Source organism: Homalodisca vitripennis, chromosome 1 (genome assembly GCF_021130785.1).
Source record: "Homalodisca vitripennis isolate AUS2020 chromosome 1, UT_GWSS_2.1, whole genome shotgun sequence".
Classification (NCBI taxonomy): Eukaryota; Metazoa; Arthropoda; class Insecta; order Hemiptera; family Cicadellidae; genus Homalodisca; species Homalodisca vitripennis.
In genome coordinates this window covers 140,567,627-140,585,662 of record NC_060207.1, presented here as the reverse complement: position 1 = coordinate 140,585,662, position 18,036 = coordinate 140,567,627, and the positions used below count along the sequence as shown (strand labels likewise).

The 18,036-nt window shown below is 33.4% G+C and overlaps 1 protein-coding gene across 3 annotated transcripts in view; it reads left to right on the top strand.

Annotated features, from left to right (window-relative positions):
• LOC124372280 overlaps positions 1-18,036 on the top strand; it is a 61,270-nt gene that overhangs the window by 30,530 nt on the left and 12,704 nt on the right. For all 3 annotated transcript variants that reach the window (XM_046830676.1, XM_046830661.1, XM_046830670.1), the window contains exons 4-7: positions 247-310; positions 2,820-2,901; positions 9,862-11,433; positions 15,406-15,601. In XM_046830676.1, the coding sequence (XP_046686632.1) occupies positions 247-310; positions 2,820-2,901; positions 9,862-11,433; positions 15,406-15,601 (1,914 nt within the window). The remainder of the gene's footprint in view (positions 1-246; positions 311-2,819; positions 2,902-9,861; positions 11,434-15,405; positions 15,602-18,036) is intronic.

Sequence of the window (18,036 nt, the reverse complement as noted above, 5' to 3'; positions counted from 1 at the left end):
ATGTAACAGAAAATCTCTACCAGCACAATACAAATACATACAAATAGAAAAATTGAAACTTTTTTTATTGTGTAAATATTGAAAATGATGTTGTTTGTTCACTCTTGTAACATTTCTTTATATGAGCTACATTATCTTAGTCAATAAATTAGTTATGTACCATACTAATTATTAAATAAGAATATGCTATGTAACAATGTTACTGTGTATTTGGCAACTTTAACATTTAAAAATTTTATTTTCCAGGATCCTGCAGTGAAAACCCTAATTGATGAGCTTAGTGCAAACTTAAAAGGAATTCAAGCAAAAGGTATGATTTAGTTAGAATTTTAAATGTCAACCAAATATTGTAGTGGAGACTACTCAAAGTCCCCCCTCAGTTAGATAGACATTTGGGTGTTTCTGATGGCCCCTTAAATGTCAACCAAATATTGTAGTGGAGACTACTCAAGTTACCCCTCAGTTAGATAGACATTTGGATGTTTCTGCTGGCCCCAGAGGCTAGAATTTAGACAACCTCAGTTACAAAAGTTTGGTTTTGAACAATACAAGTATACAATATTAAACAAACCTTTCTGTAAATAGACCCTATTGTATTATACATTGTAATGTTTGATGTTTTCACAGTAACCCAAATATCCAGCATTATTTAATTCAGCTTAAAAGAGCAGTAGAATATTTATAATATTGTATATATATATACACGAGGGCTATTCGGAAAGTTGATTACGTTTCTTGGTGTCAGGACGTCCCACCGCTCAGTGGCTATCCAGCCGTGCTGGCGGGAAGTTCGTGTTGTAACGCATCTAGACTGTGCCTGTTTGAAATGTCTGCTGCAATTGAAAATCCCGCCAACTGTGAGGTGCGCGCAGTAATTAGGTTTTTGACTGCCAAAAACTGTAAGCCTATAGAAATCTTAGCTCGACCTCACATGGCAAATCGCACACGTGAAGTTCTCGAATCATTCCAGTGGGAGTTGTTTCCTCATCCACCATACAGCCTGGATCTTGTACCAAGTGACTACCACTTGTTCCCAACAATGAAGAAGTGGCTGGCAACGCAGCGCTTTGACGACGACGCAGAGCTGCAGCAAGAAGTGACAAACTGGTTGAAGACACAGGCGGCAGAATTTTATGAGGAAGGCATTGTCAAGCTCATCCATCGATATAAGTGCCTAAATATGAATGGCGACTATGTTGAAAAGTAGTATTTAAGTGTGGCTTTCAAGTGTATATAATAAGAAAAAAATTCCTATACTTTGTTAATTTTTAATTCCAAAACGTATCTACTTTCCGAATAGCCCTCGTGTATATATATATATTTGTTTTGCCGGAAAAATGGTTAGCGTAATAATAGAGCAACGAATTGTTGTTAAATTTCACGTTAAATTTGGAAAAACTGCTACCGAAACCTATAATTTACTAAAAGAAGTGTATGTCAGTGAATGTTTATCGCGGATTCGTGTTTTTGAATGGTTTAAGCGTTTTCAAGATGGTCGACAAGACGTGGAAGATGATTCGCGGCCAGGTCGTCCTTCAACATCAAAAACGGAAGACAATGTCAAAAAAGTTGCTAATTTGATTCGGTCTGACCGACGATTAAGCATTCGTGCAGTTGCTGAATCTGTAGGCATTGATAAAGAATGTGTACGGCAAATTTTACATAACAATTTGAACATGCGAAAAGTGTGTGCAAAAATGGTACCAAAAATTCTTACGATTGATCAACAAGCAGCTCGTAAAAATGTTTGTACTGACACTTTGAATGCCATTGAAAATGACCCAAATTTATTGGAAAGAATAATAACATGTGATGAATCGTGGTTTTTTTACTTATGATCCGGAAATGAAGCGCCAATCCATGCATTGGAAGACCTCAACTTCACCGAGAGCCAAAAAAGCAAGAATGAGCAAGTCAAAATTTAAAGCAATGATGATTGTTTTTTTCGACATTCGTGGGATTGTGTACCTTCACTGGGTTCCTAAAGGTCAAACAATTAATCAACATTACTATCTTGAGGTACTTAATAAACTATGTGAAAGAGTAAGAAAAAAACGACCTGGAATGTGGAAGGACAAATTATGGATTTTGCACCAAGACAATGCGCCAGCTCATTCCGCGTTATCTGTCAAGCGGTTCCTGACTAAGTACAGCATCCCAGTGTTAGAACATCCACCTTACTCACCAGACCTAGCACCATGCAACTTTTATCTTTTCCCTAAGGTGAAATCTGCATTGAAAGGTACGAGATTTGAATCCGTAGAAGCTGTTCAAGAAAAAGCGGCAAGACTCCTGAAAGAGTTGACAGAAGATGACTTTCAGCGTTGTTTCCAACAATGGAAAATTCACATGGAGCATTGCAGGGATAGAGAAGGGGTGTATATTGAAGGTGATAATAAGTAATTATGTTTAAAATGAAAATAAATTTTTTTACAATATCAGTCCCGTTATTTAATAGCCATACCTCGTATAATGCCTAACCAGAATCTATAAGAAAAACATTCATTATATTACAATTAAGTTAGTATTTAAGTAATACAATTAAGTAATTAAGTAGTACAATTAAGTTAATGTATTTTTATTCAAGCCATGCATTTTATTCATGTTTCGCTGAGAATATATGCAATTACACGGAAACAAACAGGGTCGTGGAATTCACGTGAATTTTGTTAATATAATTGTACTATCAATGATACACACTTATGTGTATATAAAGAATATACAAGTCTGACCATATACTATACACTTTTTATTAAATACATTAATATGTAATACTTAATTACTAATATACTTTTTATATAAAATTGTTTGCATTACAGGCCTATTCCCACCCTCTGAATTAGCACGAAATAAAAATCTTGAAGAAGAACAACCCCATTCATCCCCAGAAAAGCCCTACAGGTAACATTAATAATTTCTTTACTCTTGTAGTTTTGGATTGCAGTTAATTAATTTTTTAGTTTATTAATTATTTCAAAAAATGTCTGTCCAGACTGAATGCCAAAAACCATAAATAGTAATGAAGGACGAATGTATTACTTTATCATTTTTCAGGTAATATTAAGATTTTTAAAATCTATTCCAGGCTTTACGTGAGATTTAAAAATATTTATTGTTCTGTTCACATTTTATCCATACGTTCCACTTCACGCTACATCGTGCAACTTAAGTTATTATCAGTGGTATCATTCGGTAGTACCCTTAGTATTTGCACTGTGTTGAAAATCAAAATTATTTCATTGCAAGTTCATTGTTTGATAATTATTAAAATTATTATATAATCATATTTCTAGTCAAGACATTGTTACAATATAAAGTACAGTGTTACAAATTTAATATTTAATTAGTTGGAGTTTAGGTAGGTATATTTTTGTTGTTATCAGTATTTGAATTTTTCCACAGAGTAGAAAGACAGCTCAGTTGATGATCTCTTTCCACATTTAATTCTCATTGCTGGGGGATTCGTTTTCTTCCGGTAGATTTTTGAAATTTCTAGACCAGTCTAAGTAGCCTGTTTTTCAAGAAGTCAAGGGAAGAGAAGATATAAATTTTTGTTCTTGTGTTGTATTCATGGTCATCAGATTCTTTGCTTAGGTTGTATTTGTAAGCGTACGTTTACATGTGTGTTCAGAAGTGCTGATTGCCGCCGAGTGGTCTTAATTGTCCAACTTTGGAGCTGAGTTACAGATAGTAAAAGTTATAATACTGTAGCACATTTTATCAGTACCATCTACCTTGTACTATATCGACTCTACCCCTTATTCTGTTTGATGAGATCCTTGAACAGGTTAGTGGCCCATGAGGACGGGTAGAATAAGGCTTACGAGGGGAAGCCTTCTTTGTTTTCAAAAAGAAGAAGAGAAAACATTTTCTAAGACAAACAGACACACCGTAGTGAGCAATTTGGGTTGTTTGACAGCAGCTCAACAGGAATCTATGTAAAAGTTTTACTCTTTCATGTATTACAAAATTGTTTTCTTTGCATTATTGTGTGATTCTATAGTTGTTCAGTAGAGTGCCAATTACCCTAAAGAATTAGTGCAGGGGCTGTTTAGGGTAATAATTTTTTTATACAATAGAGTATAGTATGTATACATACACATATAAAGTAGGGATTACATATATAGTACATAAACTTTTTTGGTTTAGTGACTTAGATGTAATAAAAGCAAAAATATTACAAAATGAACATAAAAGAAATAGTCAAACCTACTTGTTTCTTATGCTTCGATATTAGTTTTATTTCATGTTTCTTTGGCATTTCAAAGATAACAGCCAAACTTAATATATTTGCACCTTTTTTAAATTCTTATATACTTTAAGGTTGGTCAGAAAGACTAAGCAAAACATGTTTACGTTTTGCCAACATTGGTGAATGAACAGTAAGGGAGATAATTGAATGAAAACTACAACAGAGACAAACAACTGTTCTATTATTTTAGCATTTAGTAAAAACTTGTATTTTGTGAAAATTGGGTGTTATATATATTTTTTAAATATCAAGTACAAGACATTTATGAGTCAAATTACAGAAAATTGTGAAGTACTAGAAAAGTGGATGATAGATCACCTGCTTGATCCTAAAAGGGATGTACTCATATCTTGTAGCACCTCTAACTCCGACTGACTTCCCAACTGGGTTCACTTTTGGCTGGTTTATACCTTACAGTTGAACTTACACTGGGTTCAGTAAAAACCAATGTTTCGTCACTTAACCCTATGGATGTCCAGGAGTGGCATATCACTAACCGCAAATGTCGAGATATTGAGGTGCAAAGGTAGATCGCTAGGTCTATTCTACTGTGGTGGATAACTCTTGAAGTTGATAAGACTCCATAATTGTTAACACTTTGTACCTTGGGCCCTTGATACATGTTTCGGCGTAACTCCCTGGGGGTTTTATGATGCTTTAAAAAAATTCTGTGTTATTACATTAATTATGTTATAAGCTCATACTATATATCTTTTTAAAGATAGATATACATACTTTTTTTTAATGTATACAAATATAAAGTTTATTTTCAAAATAAAATTATTACATAGTATTGAATGTAATGTAAAAAATGCAAAAAAAGTTTTTGCTACATAGCTTGTTAGTTCAGGTAATTCGCCTTAGTGTGGTAATTTTTAAAGCACAATGGTCTGAATCAAATACAAGATCTCGCACATTTTCGTCTAGATCGTTTATAAAATCAATAGAAAAAATAGAGAAAAGGAATTTAATCTATGAAAGTAATCTGGCGAGAACAAATAAATCACAAAGAAATATTGAGCTCATCAAACATAAATACAACCTTTTTAAAAAGAAAATTATACAGGAAAAACAAAGTTACTATGATACAAGAATTAAAAAATCCAAGAATTGTCAAAGGGATACCTGGAAAATTATTAATTCCGAAATTGGTCAGCCTAAATTAAACATAAAAAACATACAACTAAGGCACAACAATATTACAATAACACATCCTAAAAAAGTTGGTGAAGTTTTTAACGAGTATTATATTAACATAATTAGGGACAAAGTAAATTTAAACATTAATTTAACCACTTCAAGCTTTAATATACAAGAATATACAAATCAGTTCAAATGTAGATTACTTGATAGAAAAGATATGGTAAAAATTATTAGCAGTTTAAATAACAGTTATAGCACTGGATATGATGATATACCAGTACCTGTAATTAAAAGTGTAATGGAATTTCTAATTGATCCCTTACTTTATATAGTTAATTCTTCCTTATTATCTGGAATTTTTCCAGAAAAACTTAAAATAACAAAAATTAAACCTCTTTTCAAAAAAGGCGATCAGATGGATGCTGCAAATTATTGGCCACTTGCTTTGCTACCAGTTATATCAAAAATATTTGAGCGGACAATTGCTGATCAGTTGATCAGTTATCTAGAAGAAAATGATTTCATTGATAACATACAACACGGCTTCAGAAAAAGGAAATCTGTTGTCACAGCTGCCACTGAGTTTGTAGAAGGCGTGATTGATTCTATTGATAGAGGAGATAAAGTGATAGGAGTGTTCATGGACTTACATAAGGCTTTTGATAGTGTTTGTCACACCACATTACTGTCTAAATTAGCATTACTAGGTATTAAAGAGAATGAATACAATTGGTTTAAATCATACTTACAAAATAGGCAACAGTTTGTGGAAATAGCTCACCAAAACACTAAAAATAATTTTAGTATCAACTACAAATCAAATTTAAAACAAACCATTGTTGGGGTTTCTCAAGGTTCCATATTGGGACCTCTGCTATTTCTCCCTTCTACTCAATTGAAGAATTTCTTAACTGGAGAACTGATAACTTATTTACACTTACACAACCATCGTAAACTTTATTACATGTAAACTTTATGACACCATTCTAATCTTGAAGATTATGAATAAAGAATTTTGTCTATTGTCTATTGTCTGCTACCTAAAAGGTCTTCCTGAATTGGAAAAATTGTGTTTGTATGCTGGCCACTCTGCGAATAAGCGCACCATCTAAGTATGGCATTGAAATGGATGCGTTTCTTAGTCTATCCAATTTAAATCTTATTTTTCCAAGAAAATAATTTAATTCTAAATCCAACCAAAACAAACTATATTGTATTTAATACTAACCGGTGTAGAAACAAAATTAATCCTAGTATACGAATGGATCAAATTTCTATAGCAAAAGTCGAGGAGGTAAAATTTCTGGGATTAACATTGGATGGCTCATTGTCATGGAATAAACACATAGACAATGTACTTTCAAAAATGGGTTCTGGTCTTTATGCTCTTCGAAGAATATCAAAATTACGTACAAACAATACTTTGAAGTCAGTATACTTTTCTTATATTCATTCACGTATTGTTTTTGGTGTTGCCCTATATGGATCAACTTCAATTAGAAATTTAAATTCAATCCTAACGTACAAAAAAAGGCAATTCGTATTATGCTCGGCTTACAATGGAATGAATCCGTAAAAAACCACTTTCCTCAATTAGAAATCATGACTGTCTATAGTGCATACATATATGACACTATACTGTCAGTGAAAAATCAAATAAATGATATTGAAATATGTGGTGAAAACCACTCATATAATACAAGAAATAGAAATAATATGGCAGTCATCCGACATAATTTGGAATTTTTTTGTAAAAAACCAAAATACATTGGAGCTAAATTCTTCAACTTGTTGCCAAACTACATAAAATTACTGGAAAATAATAATTTATTCAATGTTAAACTAAAAAAATATTTAACTAACCTTCCCCTGTATTCGTTTTCTGAATTTTTTGAAATCCATGGTGGAAAACATGGATAAAAACAGTTTTATTACATTTTTTTTTTAACTTTAATTTTTAAATTTTCATTTGTAATTTTTAATAATTTTAGTATGAAACTATTGTATTATATAATGAATTGTGACCTGTTACTATTGTTAACAATGATGTTAATGTTAATAATGTTATTATTATAGTATTATATTGGATTGACACCATTCTTGTGTACACCATGTGTATTAATATGAATAAAGATGTTTCTGATTTGGTCCCAGGTGTGTATCAAAATCATCGTCACTTTCCGACTTGGAGTCAAACAAAAATAGCGAATTGCATCACTTTTGATTTCATCACACATATTATTTAAACTTGAAAACAATAAGTAAAGAATATAAAAGAAAATCAACTGAAAGTCTAGAAGGAAGAACAAAGTGAGTGTAAATACAAAACAAAACACACGGATAACCTCACATTGTTTGCATTTGCCTTTACTTCATTCAGTAAGAAACTAAAGTTCTGATTATTTACAAACAGTTGAATTCACATTTAGAATACATTATAGTAACATTTGCTTCAGTATTTGTCGGCAAGATTTGTAGAAAACCCACAACAGATCACTAAGACACACAACGTGAAACACTACAAAGCAAACTCACAGTACCGACGATCAGCCGCGGCGCCTACGATCAGCTGTCTAGACTCGCTAGTAGTACGACGAAAAATATACGTATATCATTACTAAAACGTGACCCAGGGATCTCCAAACTAACAAATACGAACTTAGACAACCAATGAACATAATCAAAATGTTTGAATCCAAAAATAAGATGACTGAGCTAAATAATAAAATTAAATAACACGACCCGAGCTATACTCGGGCGCCGGTAGCAGGCGCTGCCGACGCGGCCCGACCTATACTCGGGCTCAGGGTACAAAGTGTTAAAGACAGTTGCTAGCCTAAACATAAGAACGTGCCACCCCCTGCCTGTTTTGACTGGAGAAGCTGGTTCAGAACTGGTTTCCCCTTCTTTCAAGAAGACATGACAAAGATTATGCCCAAAATCCTTTCTCATGGATCTCGACAGGAGGTGGCCTCTTACTTCCAACCTTACCCATCCAGAATATCCTGTCACTCCGGAAGCAGTGCATAGGTCTTTTAGGACCACATGCAATTTCTTACCTTCTTGTTCTGAAAGAACAAAAAAAGAACTGACTACAGTTTATTTAACAGCATCTTGTGATTAATACACCCAAAAGCCTTGCAGGAATCTAAAAGAACTGCAGTGGTTTTGTCCCCATTTCTGATGGCTTTGAACAAGGTATTTAGTGGCGCCTACAAATACTGTACTGGTTGATTCATGTGGGATGAATCCATGATGTTATTTGGGTAATACACAATTTCTTTAGTTTGAATTTAAAAGTGTGACGAAAGCATTTTTTTCAATATGTTTCTTTTTATAAAATTTCCCTAGAATGAAATTGGCATCAATTTTTTAGTTTGAGTCAGTCTGAGATGGAGGGTTTGGCTTGGCAACATTAATAATGTCATCACCCTGAACTGTTGTGGGAAGTTCCTGGACATTTTGTAGAAGGATAATTATTAGCACCAATTGGCAAAGAACTACACATCATGTGCCTTTCTTCCTTGTTTGCACTTTTTCACAATATAAAATGAGTTGGATGGATGAGAGGAAGGTCAAGTTCCACTAAGATAACTTATTTGGATAAGATACAACTTCCAAACAAACATGAATGCAACACAAATAACATGAAGATAGTGTTGGGAGTGTAGTTGAATTTCCATGTTCGGTGGTGATGACAATTTTATAAATAATTATATAGCATATAATAGTCCTATCTACTAAATAATGTAATGGGGTCATACACTTTAAGGGATTTTAGTCAGTTGATTGTATTAGATGTACTGTCAAAGTTTTAATGAAATGCTTTCGTAATATACAAATGTAACGTTTTTATTTTTCAGTACTAATTTAGATTATTGTCTTTAGTTCTGATAATGTAGATTTTACTTGTTCACAGATACAACTGCTGAGTTGATAGGATTATGTTAAATTTGTAGTTTATTTTCTGTTTGTTAGTTGATTATTGGGTGATGTTGTAGTATTTTACACACTCAGCCCCATTCACATAATGTATATCAGGTTGTTAGTATTAGTGTTGTTTATGACCACATCTTTCTTTCAACAAGCCTTTCAAAATCTTTTAAAATTGTTTTAGACTATTTTTAAAACAAAATCTAAAAAAACTCATAAGTAAATAAATAGATTCTTTTACAGTTAACATTTCATTAAAGGAAATGAACAATGTTTATTAAATACTTTTGTAATATTTCTGTTTACACCGCTTGTCAAATTTTATTAGGTTTACCATGTAGTCTAAATAGTATTAATTGATGTGTTTGATTCCTGGTTTCAGATCCATATCAGTTAAAAGATTTGATAGATACGTAAATATCTAATAAAGAAGACGTTTATCTGTACACATGCCATATTGCTATATTTTTTATGGTACACCTCATTCACAGTTTTAATGTTATCATAAACTGTTTTTTTTTTTTTTTTTTCAGATATTACTCCGCTTTTCCTTCTCAGGCATCAAAATCCAAGACGGATCAAACCTGCTCTTCAGTTGGATCATCGTCTAGTATTTGGAGTGGTAAACGAGTGTTCGGTAGCTGTATTGGGAAAAATCGTACATTTTCCGAAGGTAACAACAGGGACAGCAAGTTCAATAGTTTCATCTGGTTGGAAGAAGACAAAGAGAACAACGGTTGCAACAGAGATGCTAAGGAGAAGATGAGATCAAGATCTACAGTCAAGCAGCAAACTCCAGAGAAGGTATACAGAAACATGGCTAAATCTTTGGATCGTAAAGACGACTTGTATCCAAATTCAGAAATGAGCAAAAGTCGAAGGCTTTATCAGCAATCCAACGAACTCGCAAATGAATGTACTCAAGCGCTTTGGAGTACTGAGAAATCATACGATGATCTGTCAGGATGTGATCAAGATCTGCCGATGGATTTTCAACAACTTCTAGAATCACCTGAGGCTTCAAAATCGAGTTTTGATTATTCTCGATGCGTTGGTACAAAACAGCCATCTTCATTCATACAGTGCGGTACCAATATTACGAGTTCGATTTGGTCTGAGAAAGCTGAAGACACTATTGATTGTTCAATGATTGGAGAAACCAGCATTGATTTGAACTTTAACAAGTCAGTATGGAATACTTCAAATGAAACATCCCTTAACAGACCCGAGATACTCAAGCAGTCAGGAAGTTGTTTAAAATCCAATATATGGAGTACTACTGAAACTAATGTCTTCAGTGATAACTCTTGGAAAGCTGTTGGAAACAATGATACTAAGGAATGCTCAGGAGAATTTGGCAAATGGTCTGACATTGAAAATACTAGTTTGTTGCTTAATGATTCTGATAGTTATTTTTCTGCGATAGGATCTAATCTCCATGGCAGCTTGACCGCTCTGAACCACAATAAAGAAGATAGCAGTTTTACAGAAGTGATTCCAAAAGTGCCCAGTATAGGATTAAGCATCACCAAGGATTCAGTAAACGTTGAACCTGTTGTTACACGCAACGAAAGTAGGACATCCAAAAAGGAAGAAGAAGATCTTTTGACATCAATGAGAACTCACTTTCGGCCAATTAAACAAGAAACCGTTGAAGTTTTTACATCCACCATAGCTCCCACATACCCTGATGGCACTACTTTTCCGATTTCTAGCAATTTGGATAAGCCTAATTTTCACAGAAGTCATAGTGGTGGTCTTTATTTGGATTCTGATATGAATAAAAAGTACATGGAGTTCACTGATGCTGAAGATGATAACCCTAGTGAATTTGTTCCGAAATTCCGTGTTGACCAAAATGAAAAGTTTTGTCAGACAGAAGAGTTTTTGATGCCACCACAAAGCTATGTTGAGGAAGCAGATCGTGAAACCATGTTTTTTCCTGAGGATGAAAATTTGGTCAGAAAAATGGTTGAAGAAGATGAGGAGGAAGAAGAGGAGAATACCTTCTGGAGTGGTGATGCTTGTATCAAAGTAGATGGATTTGTGGCAACCTGGCCAGCAAGCATATTTTGGAACAACAAACCAAATGTACAAAAGATTTGGTAGGTACAAAATCTATTTTATTTTAATAGATATTTCCAAAATGTTGTGTAGTTTTAATTAAACTTGGTATTAAAATAGAATGTACTCACTCCTTATAAGTTTGTTAGGCTACCACAAACTTATTAATGATTACACAATATAAACAAAAATTAAAGTTTTCAGAGATCTAAACCATTTGAAACAACTTGTGTTAAAAGTTGTATTTCTGAAAATTTATAAATTTATTTTTTATTCATGACGGCCACTCAAGTTTTTGAGTGGGAATAGTTATAGCTTAGCTATTATGCATACATTATAGAGCATAGCTGAAAATATTTTAGGATTCTTTGATCATTGCAACAACTTTTGTTTAGATATATTTTGGGATGGCGGACATATTATATTTGAAAGTATTTTATTATATAATATAATTTAAATGGTCACTACAATAATTTGTAACTCATAGTGACCAAATCCACAACAAATTTCTAAGCGATATAGATTTAATTTAAAGTTTTATAATGCTGACATTTTATAATTTATGAATCTATTTCTCTGTAATTTTGCAACATACTTACTTCACTTCAAAACCATTTAAATTGAAGTAAACATTTTGACATCAACACTTTTCCCATGTATTGGGTCTCCGTATCATGCGCAGCAGCTCCAAACTGGTCTTTAGTTCAATCATCTCTGTCTCAGTATTCCATAGGGTCAATGTTATTCCAGTTACCACTCCATAATCAGTTTGTGCTGACATCTCACTTCCCTAACAGTACTTCTGCCTATCGAGTTCCTTTTTTAAATTTCACAATATATATATGTATATTATTTGATTAAATTTTTTAATTGTATAATGGGTCTTAATCGAGTTTCCTCCCTTTAAGAACAATGTTAAACTTCATTTACATCCTTCTTTTTTATCGTAATGTTAAAGGAAATGTCTCACTATAAAGATTTAATTAATACACATCCAAAAGCTTTTTAATTTTGTTTGTAGGTGATCTGTTTGACCACATATTTTCAGGGTTATAACTTTCTATATTGTTTTATCTATATTGATGCTATCAACGGTTTGTCTAATGTTGATATTATACTCTATGACTGTTGAAATCAAGATTTTAGTTTTAATTGTTTCAGAAATTCAGTTTTTTTCTAATAAGTTTACCTTAATGTATTAACATAATTTTTTACAATGTTTCGCGCTTAAAATGTGTATATTGGTGGCATGTACAAGTGGTTTTTTTTTTCATAATGATCCATCTAATACTTCCTGAGATAAAGGTACATAAGTAAGAAAAAAATTAAATTCCGGGAAATCAACGTTAAAGTTAAAATATACATTTGGTCTTACTTGGTAATATGTAACTGAAGTTAATGGCATCCTGCTCCATAACTGGGATCATCAGGATCCTCCAAATCTTCCCATTCATCTTCCAACTTCCTTTTAGCACTTTCACGGGATTGTCTGCTTCTTTTTGCAACTTCCGAGATCATGTGCTGAGCCTTTTTTAGCCGGGATATATCTTTATTTTTCATAGCATCACAAAAATTCTGCCCAACAATCAATCCCAGTTTCTTAAATACCATACACCTTGCTATGTTTCCTTTATTAAAAGTATTGATGGCATCATATACACCTAAGTGAAGTGTGTGAATGCTTACAAACACGGTTTGCGGTAGGCGAGTCCAAATTATTTGGTTCACAGACTCATTGGGATTCTGTGATTTACCATGTAAGCACTTTTTTAGAAGGTCAGGAGCACTAAGATCTTTGAAAATAGGTTTTAGCCTCTCCATTATGGCAAGTGGTAGGTGAAAATGTTTTTCATGATCATATTTTTCATTTTGGACCAATGATTTTTGATATTTACACCAACTATCACTTCCTTTCGGGCAAAGTCCATGTTGAGGATTAGAGTTACTTGATAGTAAATGGTAGTATTCTGCCCATATAGCTTGCTTCATGTCATTCAAATTACCTATATTTCTGCGTATGGCTAATCCGTAGTATTTCTGAATTGATAATATAGCAGCATCTGTTAGTCGGTTGCGACCGCCTAAGGTTTTTCCATCAATTTGTTTTGCCTTACCTTCTTTTAGTTTTAATGTCCTTAGGCGTGTGCCCATACGCTTTTGGACATGTCCAATGCACTCTAATTTTGTAACTGGACAGTCATTACCATAAGGCATGCTTTCTAATAAACTAGCAAACCCTTTAGAGTCGCCGTCTCCAAGATATTCAATATAGCGAACATCATAAGTTGGAACGGACCGTTGAAATATTTTACAGGCTCCTACCACTTCCATACCCCCACTTACTCCTTGGTAATTAGCACTGCAATTATCATCATGATGGCCAGTAAACTTGCCTCTACAATGACAGTACTTAGACAGTATGACGGCATCTACAACTTTACCAGTATCAACACTTGTAGCACTTACAACGCCATTTTGAGATGTATGTCCACGCTTTTGCCAAGTGCCGTCGATGGCAACACACAAATCCCTATTTCCATCATTTATTTTCACTGCTTCTTCTACAGCCTCTTTCATAAATGAAAAACATATATCCTCAGCTGTAGACCCTAGAACTCTAATGTATTCACTAAACTTTGTAGGAGGTTTAGGCAAGTTTAGCACGCCGCAAAGAGTTTCACAAGCGACCTGGCCCCTTCCAATAGTACGCATACCGTACACTAACCTAACATTTAGGTCATACATTTTATTGTGTGATGGGTTATCAGGTAAAGTACAGCAATTTTCATATGAAGCTAATGTCTTTGTACTACAACCTGAACATGTAAAATCACCTGAAAAGAAAAGTCCAACACGCCTACCGACTTTGAAATCAATTGCTTCATGGCAATGTTTACAAACTGCTATATTAGAAATTATTTTCAACAAACTATTCAAATCAACTATTTCATAGGCTAGACTAGGCTCACCATCAACAATAGATTGGTAGTTATTGGAAATATTTCCTAGTTTTGCTTTTGAAGCACTAACTGGTTCATCTAGACTAGTCATATCTTCCAAAACATCAGCATTAGGACTATGCCTAATTTCAGTTTCTACTGTCTTCTTACAAAATACTCGTTTCCTTTTCTTGAAAACACTAGTACTCCTAGGCATTTTGAATAATATATTCTTCTAAAACACTAGACACAACACTTTAGAAAAATAATTGTAATGTGTATTTACTTTTGAGTTTTCACAATAAAGAATAAACTCATGAATGTAAACAAACAATGTTTTCTTACTTCTCTTGTCTGCTGTTTATTGGCACAATACTTCAGGTTAGCCAACCATTGAAAGAAAAACAACTGTTTCTGGATGCTAGTTATTATAACAAATAAATAATAGTATTGTCGTTACCATAGATACAATTCTGGTAAAAATTGCAGCTGTGCAGACAATATGTTGTATATTTTTTTTTAAATACTTCCCATTGTCAGAATTAAATAATTTTTATGTCAAAATGTTCAGAAAACAACACAGAAAAATAAATTGAAATAAAAAAAAATTTTTAATTTTTTAATTTTTAACCTACCGAACCCCCTTAAAACTGCCAGTCTAGTTGTCGACATTTTGCAGTGTTATACATAAATATTTTTAAAAACCATTATTATGGATTATATAAAGCTGCAATGCTTTGTTCTTTTTTCTAAAGAACCTTAGTATTAGAAATAGTATTAAAATGTTATACAGCATAATATTTTAATATTTTTTTAGTTTGACAGTGAAAAACATGTCAAATTTAAAAAAAACTGATAAAGTATAGTTTATTCAAAAATTATAAAACCATTTTATAAGTTAGGATTAATTATAAATACAAATATGGAACTCACATAATATTAACACATTGTTTTCATATAATCTACAATTTAGTATGTATTCTACAATTATTTTACAAATGTCAGGAAACCCAGACACTTGTAGGAAAAGAAATAAATTAAGAAAATAAAGAGTCTTGTGTAATATGTATACAGGTGTGGCGAGAACTTATGGAATACTGCAGGTGGCTCAGGAGTGGACAACCCGGGAGATGTGGATGCTGGTGGGGGAGGGGGAGGGGACCAGTACACACAGTTGCGTAATGAGTGGACTCAAGAGGCAGAAGAACTATTTTCTGACATCAGCCAACAACTCTACAGGGCCAACTATATAGACACTCAGCCAACTAAGGTAATTTGGTTGTATAAATAAAAGCTTAAGATCTCACCTCCTTTAATTGATAATAGGAGAGATATGCGAGACAAATTGGTATGAATTCAAAATCCTGGATCCATTTATAAAATGTGTCCAATCATCCAACAGAGTAAAAATACATTACTAATGATCAGAGTAGATACTTGGTTCCAGTAGATAACGGAACCAATAGTAAAATCTTATTTCTATCATTTATTTCAATTTATTTTATTTTAAGATATAATAGTTTATAATTATATCACAGTTAAAATGAAAAAGCAATGATTTATTATTTTATCATGCATAAATTTTAAAGTTTTATTGCCATACGACTATTAGAAGTTGATAACTGTAAATTTTGAAGATGTATATAAATGGATCCAGGCTGACAATAGCATTAGTTACAGTGACCGACACATAAATTGTATAAGGATTTTATTCATTAGTTGTAACAGAGGACAGTGAAAAAAATTCTGATAATGAGAACCAGAAAATGTCATGTCTCTTTTTGATGTCATGGTGGAGCAAGACTGACTGATGGTTTATTTCAAGTGGTAGTCTGACACTTCGTCTTTAAATGTCTGCCTGATCGTACTTCCCGGAAGCAGTATACGAAAGTTAAACAGAGACTGATTGAGTTTTATATCAAACAGTATAAAACAATATTTCTTTTTTTTAATTTGTCTTCTCTATAATCTTCTATATATATAAAAATGAATGTTTGTGTGTTTGTCCTTTATGGAATAGTACACTATTTGATCGATCATTATGAAAATTTGAATGTATATGTACTTTTCGACGGAGAAGGTTTATATGCTATACTCATTTATAAAACTCACCACGAGGTGGCGCTGCAAAATACAAAAGTTTTCAAAGCGCCTACACATTATAAACTGCAATTACGAGACAGTTACGTATATTAATTTGCCAAAGACTATTTGAAGGCACTAAGTTAGAATATATGTTTGTCTTTATGATAAATATATGGTTGAACTTAAAGCTTGACTGTTAGACCACTTTATAATAAAATACATGTACGTGTATAATGGCTATATAATAAGCATACACAGATTTTCTTGATCGTGACAACAAGGCAAACTCTACATCGGTGTTAGAAATATAATGCACTTGAACCAGAAGTGCAAATACATGGCCAAGGCTTACGTAAAGCGTGTGAAGCCGCGGGAAACAGCTAGTATTTTAATAAAAAAGAATTGTACAGTCTGCTTGAAAATTGTTGTATTATATTGTTTCCCAGGTTAACAAATTTATTTTATTTGTAGTTTAGAAATTATCATGATTTTAATTTCTTTAAGAAATCAATTATACATCTTGTAAAAAAAGTTTGTGTGAATCTTAACATTTTGTTTTAACACTATTTTGTATTTTTACTTGTTTATTATTTTTTTTATTGTATGTTGATTTTTTAAATGATAATACAAATGTCATAAATGGGTTCTATATTATTTCAATTATTTTTATAGTATGTCTCGAGATTTATGTTTTTTAGCTAAATTTGTGGTAAGCCTTTTGTAAGATGATTTCTTTTTCCCCATGTATATATCTCAACTGTCACTACATTCCTTAACTGACAATAGAACACCACTGTATGCGCATGAGCCATGAAAAGTAACTGGAGTAAATCTCCGCGCAGGGTGATTACTTTTTCGTTTGCGTATGAATCATGGGACAGGCCAGTAACTTTCAGGTGCATCCGGAAATTTTCCTTGGCCAAGCGTTTCAGTTAAGCAAAGTTCAGTTAAGTGGGGTTTTACTGTATGCTCAAAAGTTGCCATGATCAGTGAGAAACTGGGCCAGGTAGAAAGTAGAAACATTTGCTCTCTAGCAGCCATCATTCCTGACAGTCCCTCATGGTGTGTTCTCAAGCTGTAGTGCAAGTTACAATACTGTTTCCTTAGTTTACCACTTCTTTCAAAAGCAAGCTGGTAGATTGGGATGGTCCCCGCCACCACAAAAACAACCGGTTCTGAGATTTTTTGGTATCCCCAGTGCTCCACCGCATTTCTCTGTACTGAGTGTCATCTTTTGCTTATAGCACAGTTGACGTAGAGCGTCTACCCATATCTCGCAATCTTGCACCCGTACAGGAGCACAGAGTAACATGAGCAGCCACCACTTACTCGTCACAAGTCCGCCAATATTCCTCATTAGTCGGCTCAAAGAGGTGGTAACCGCCGCCCCAGCAGAGATACTTCACAGCACTCTTTGTCTCCATAATCTCCCGGTCCACCTGAACCTGGATGACGGTGTGAATCCTTCTGTTGAGAAGTACGATGTCAGTATTCTCTTTCACCAGAATCAGGGCGTGCTCACCCATACAGACCAGTACTCGCAGTGGTGACTTCTGCAATATCGTTTGCATATCACACGAGGAAGCTCCCTTTAGGCATTTTCATTTGGATGATCCCGTT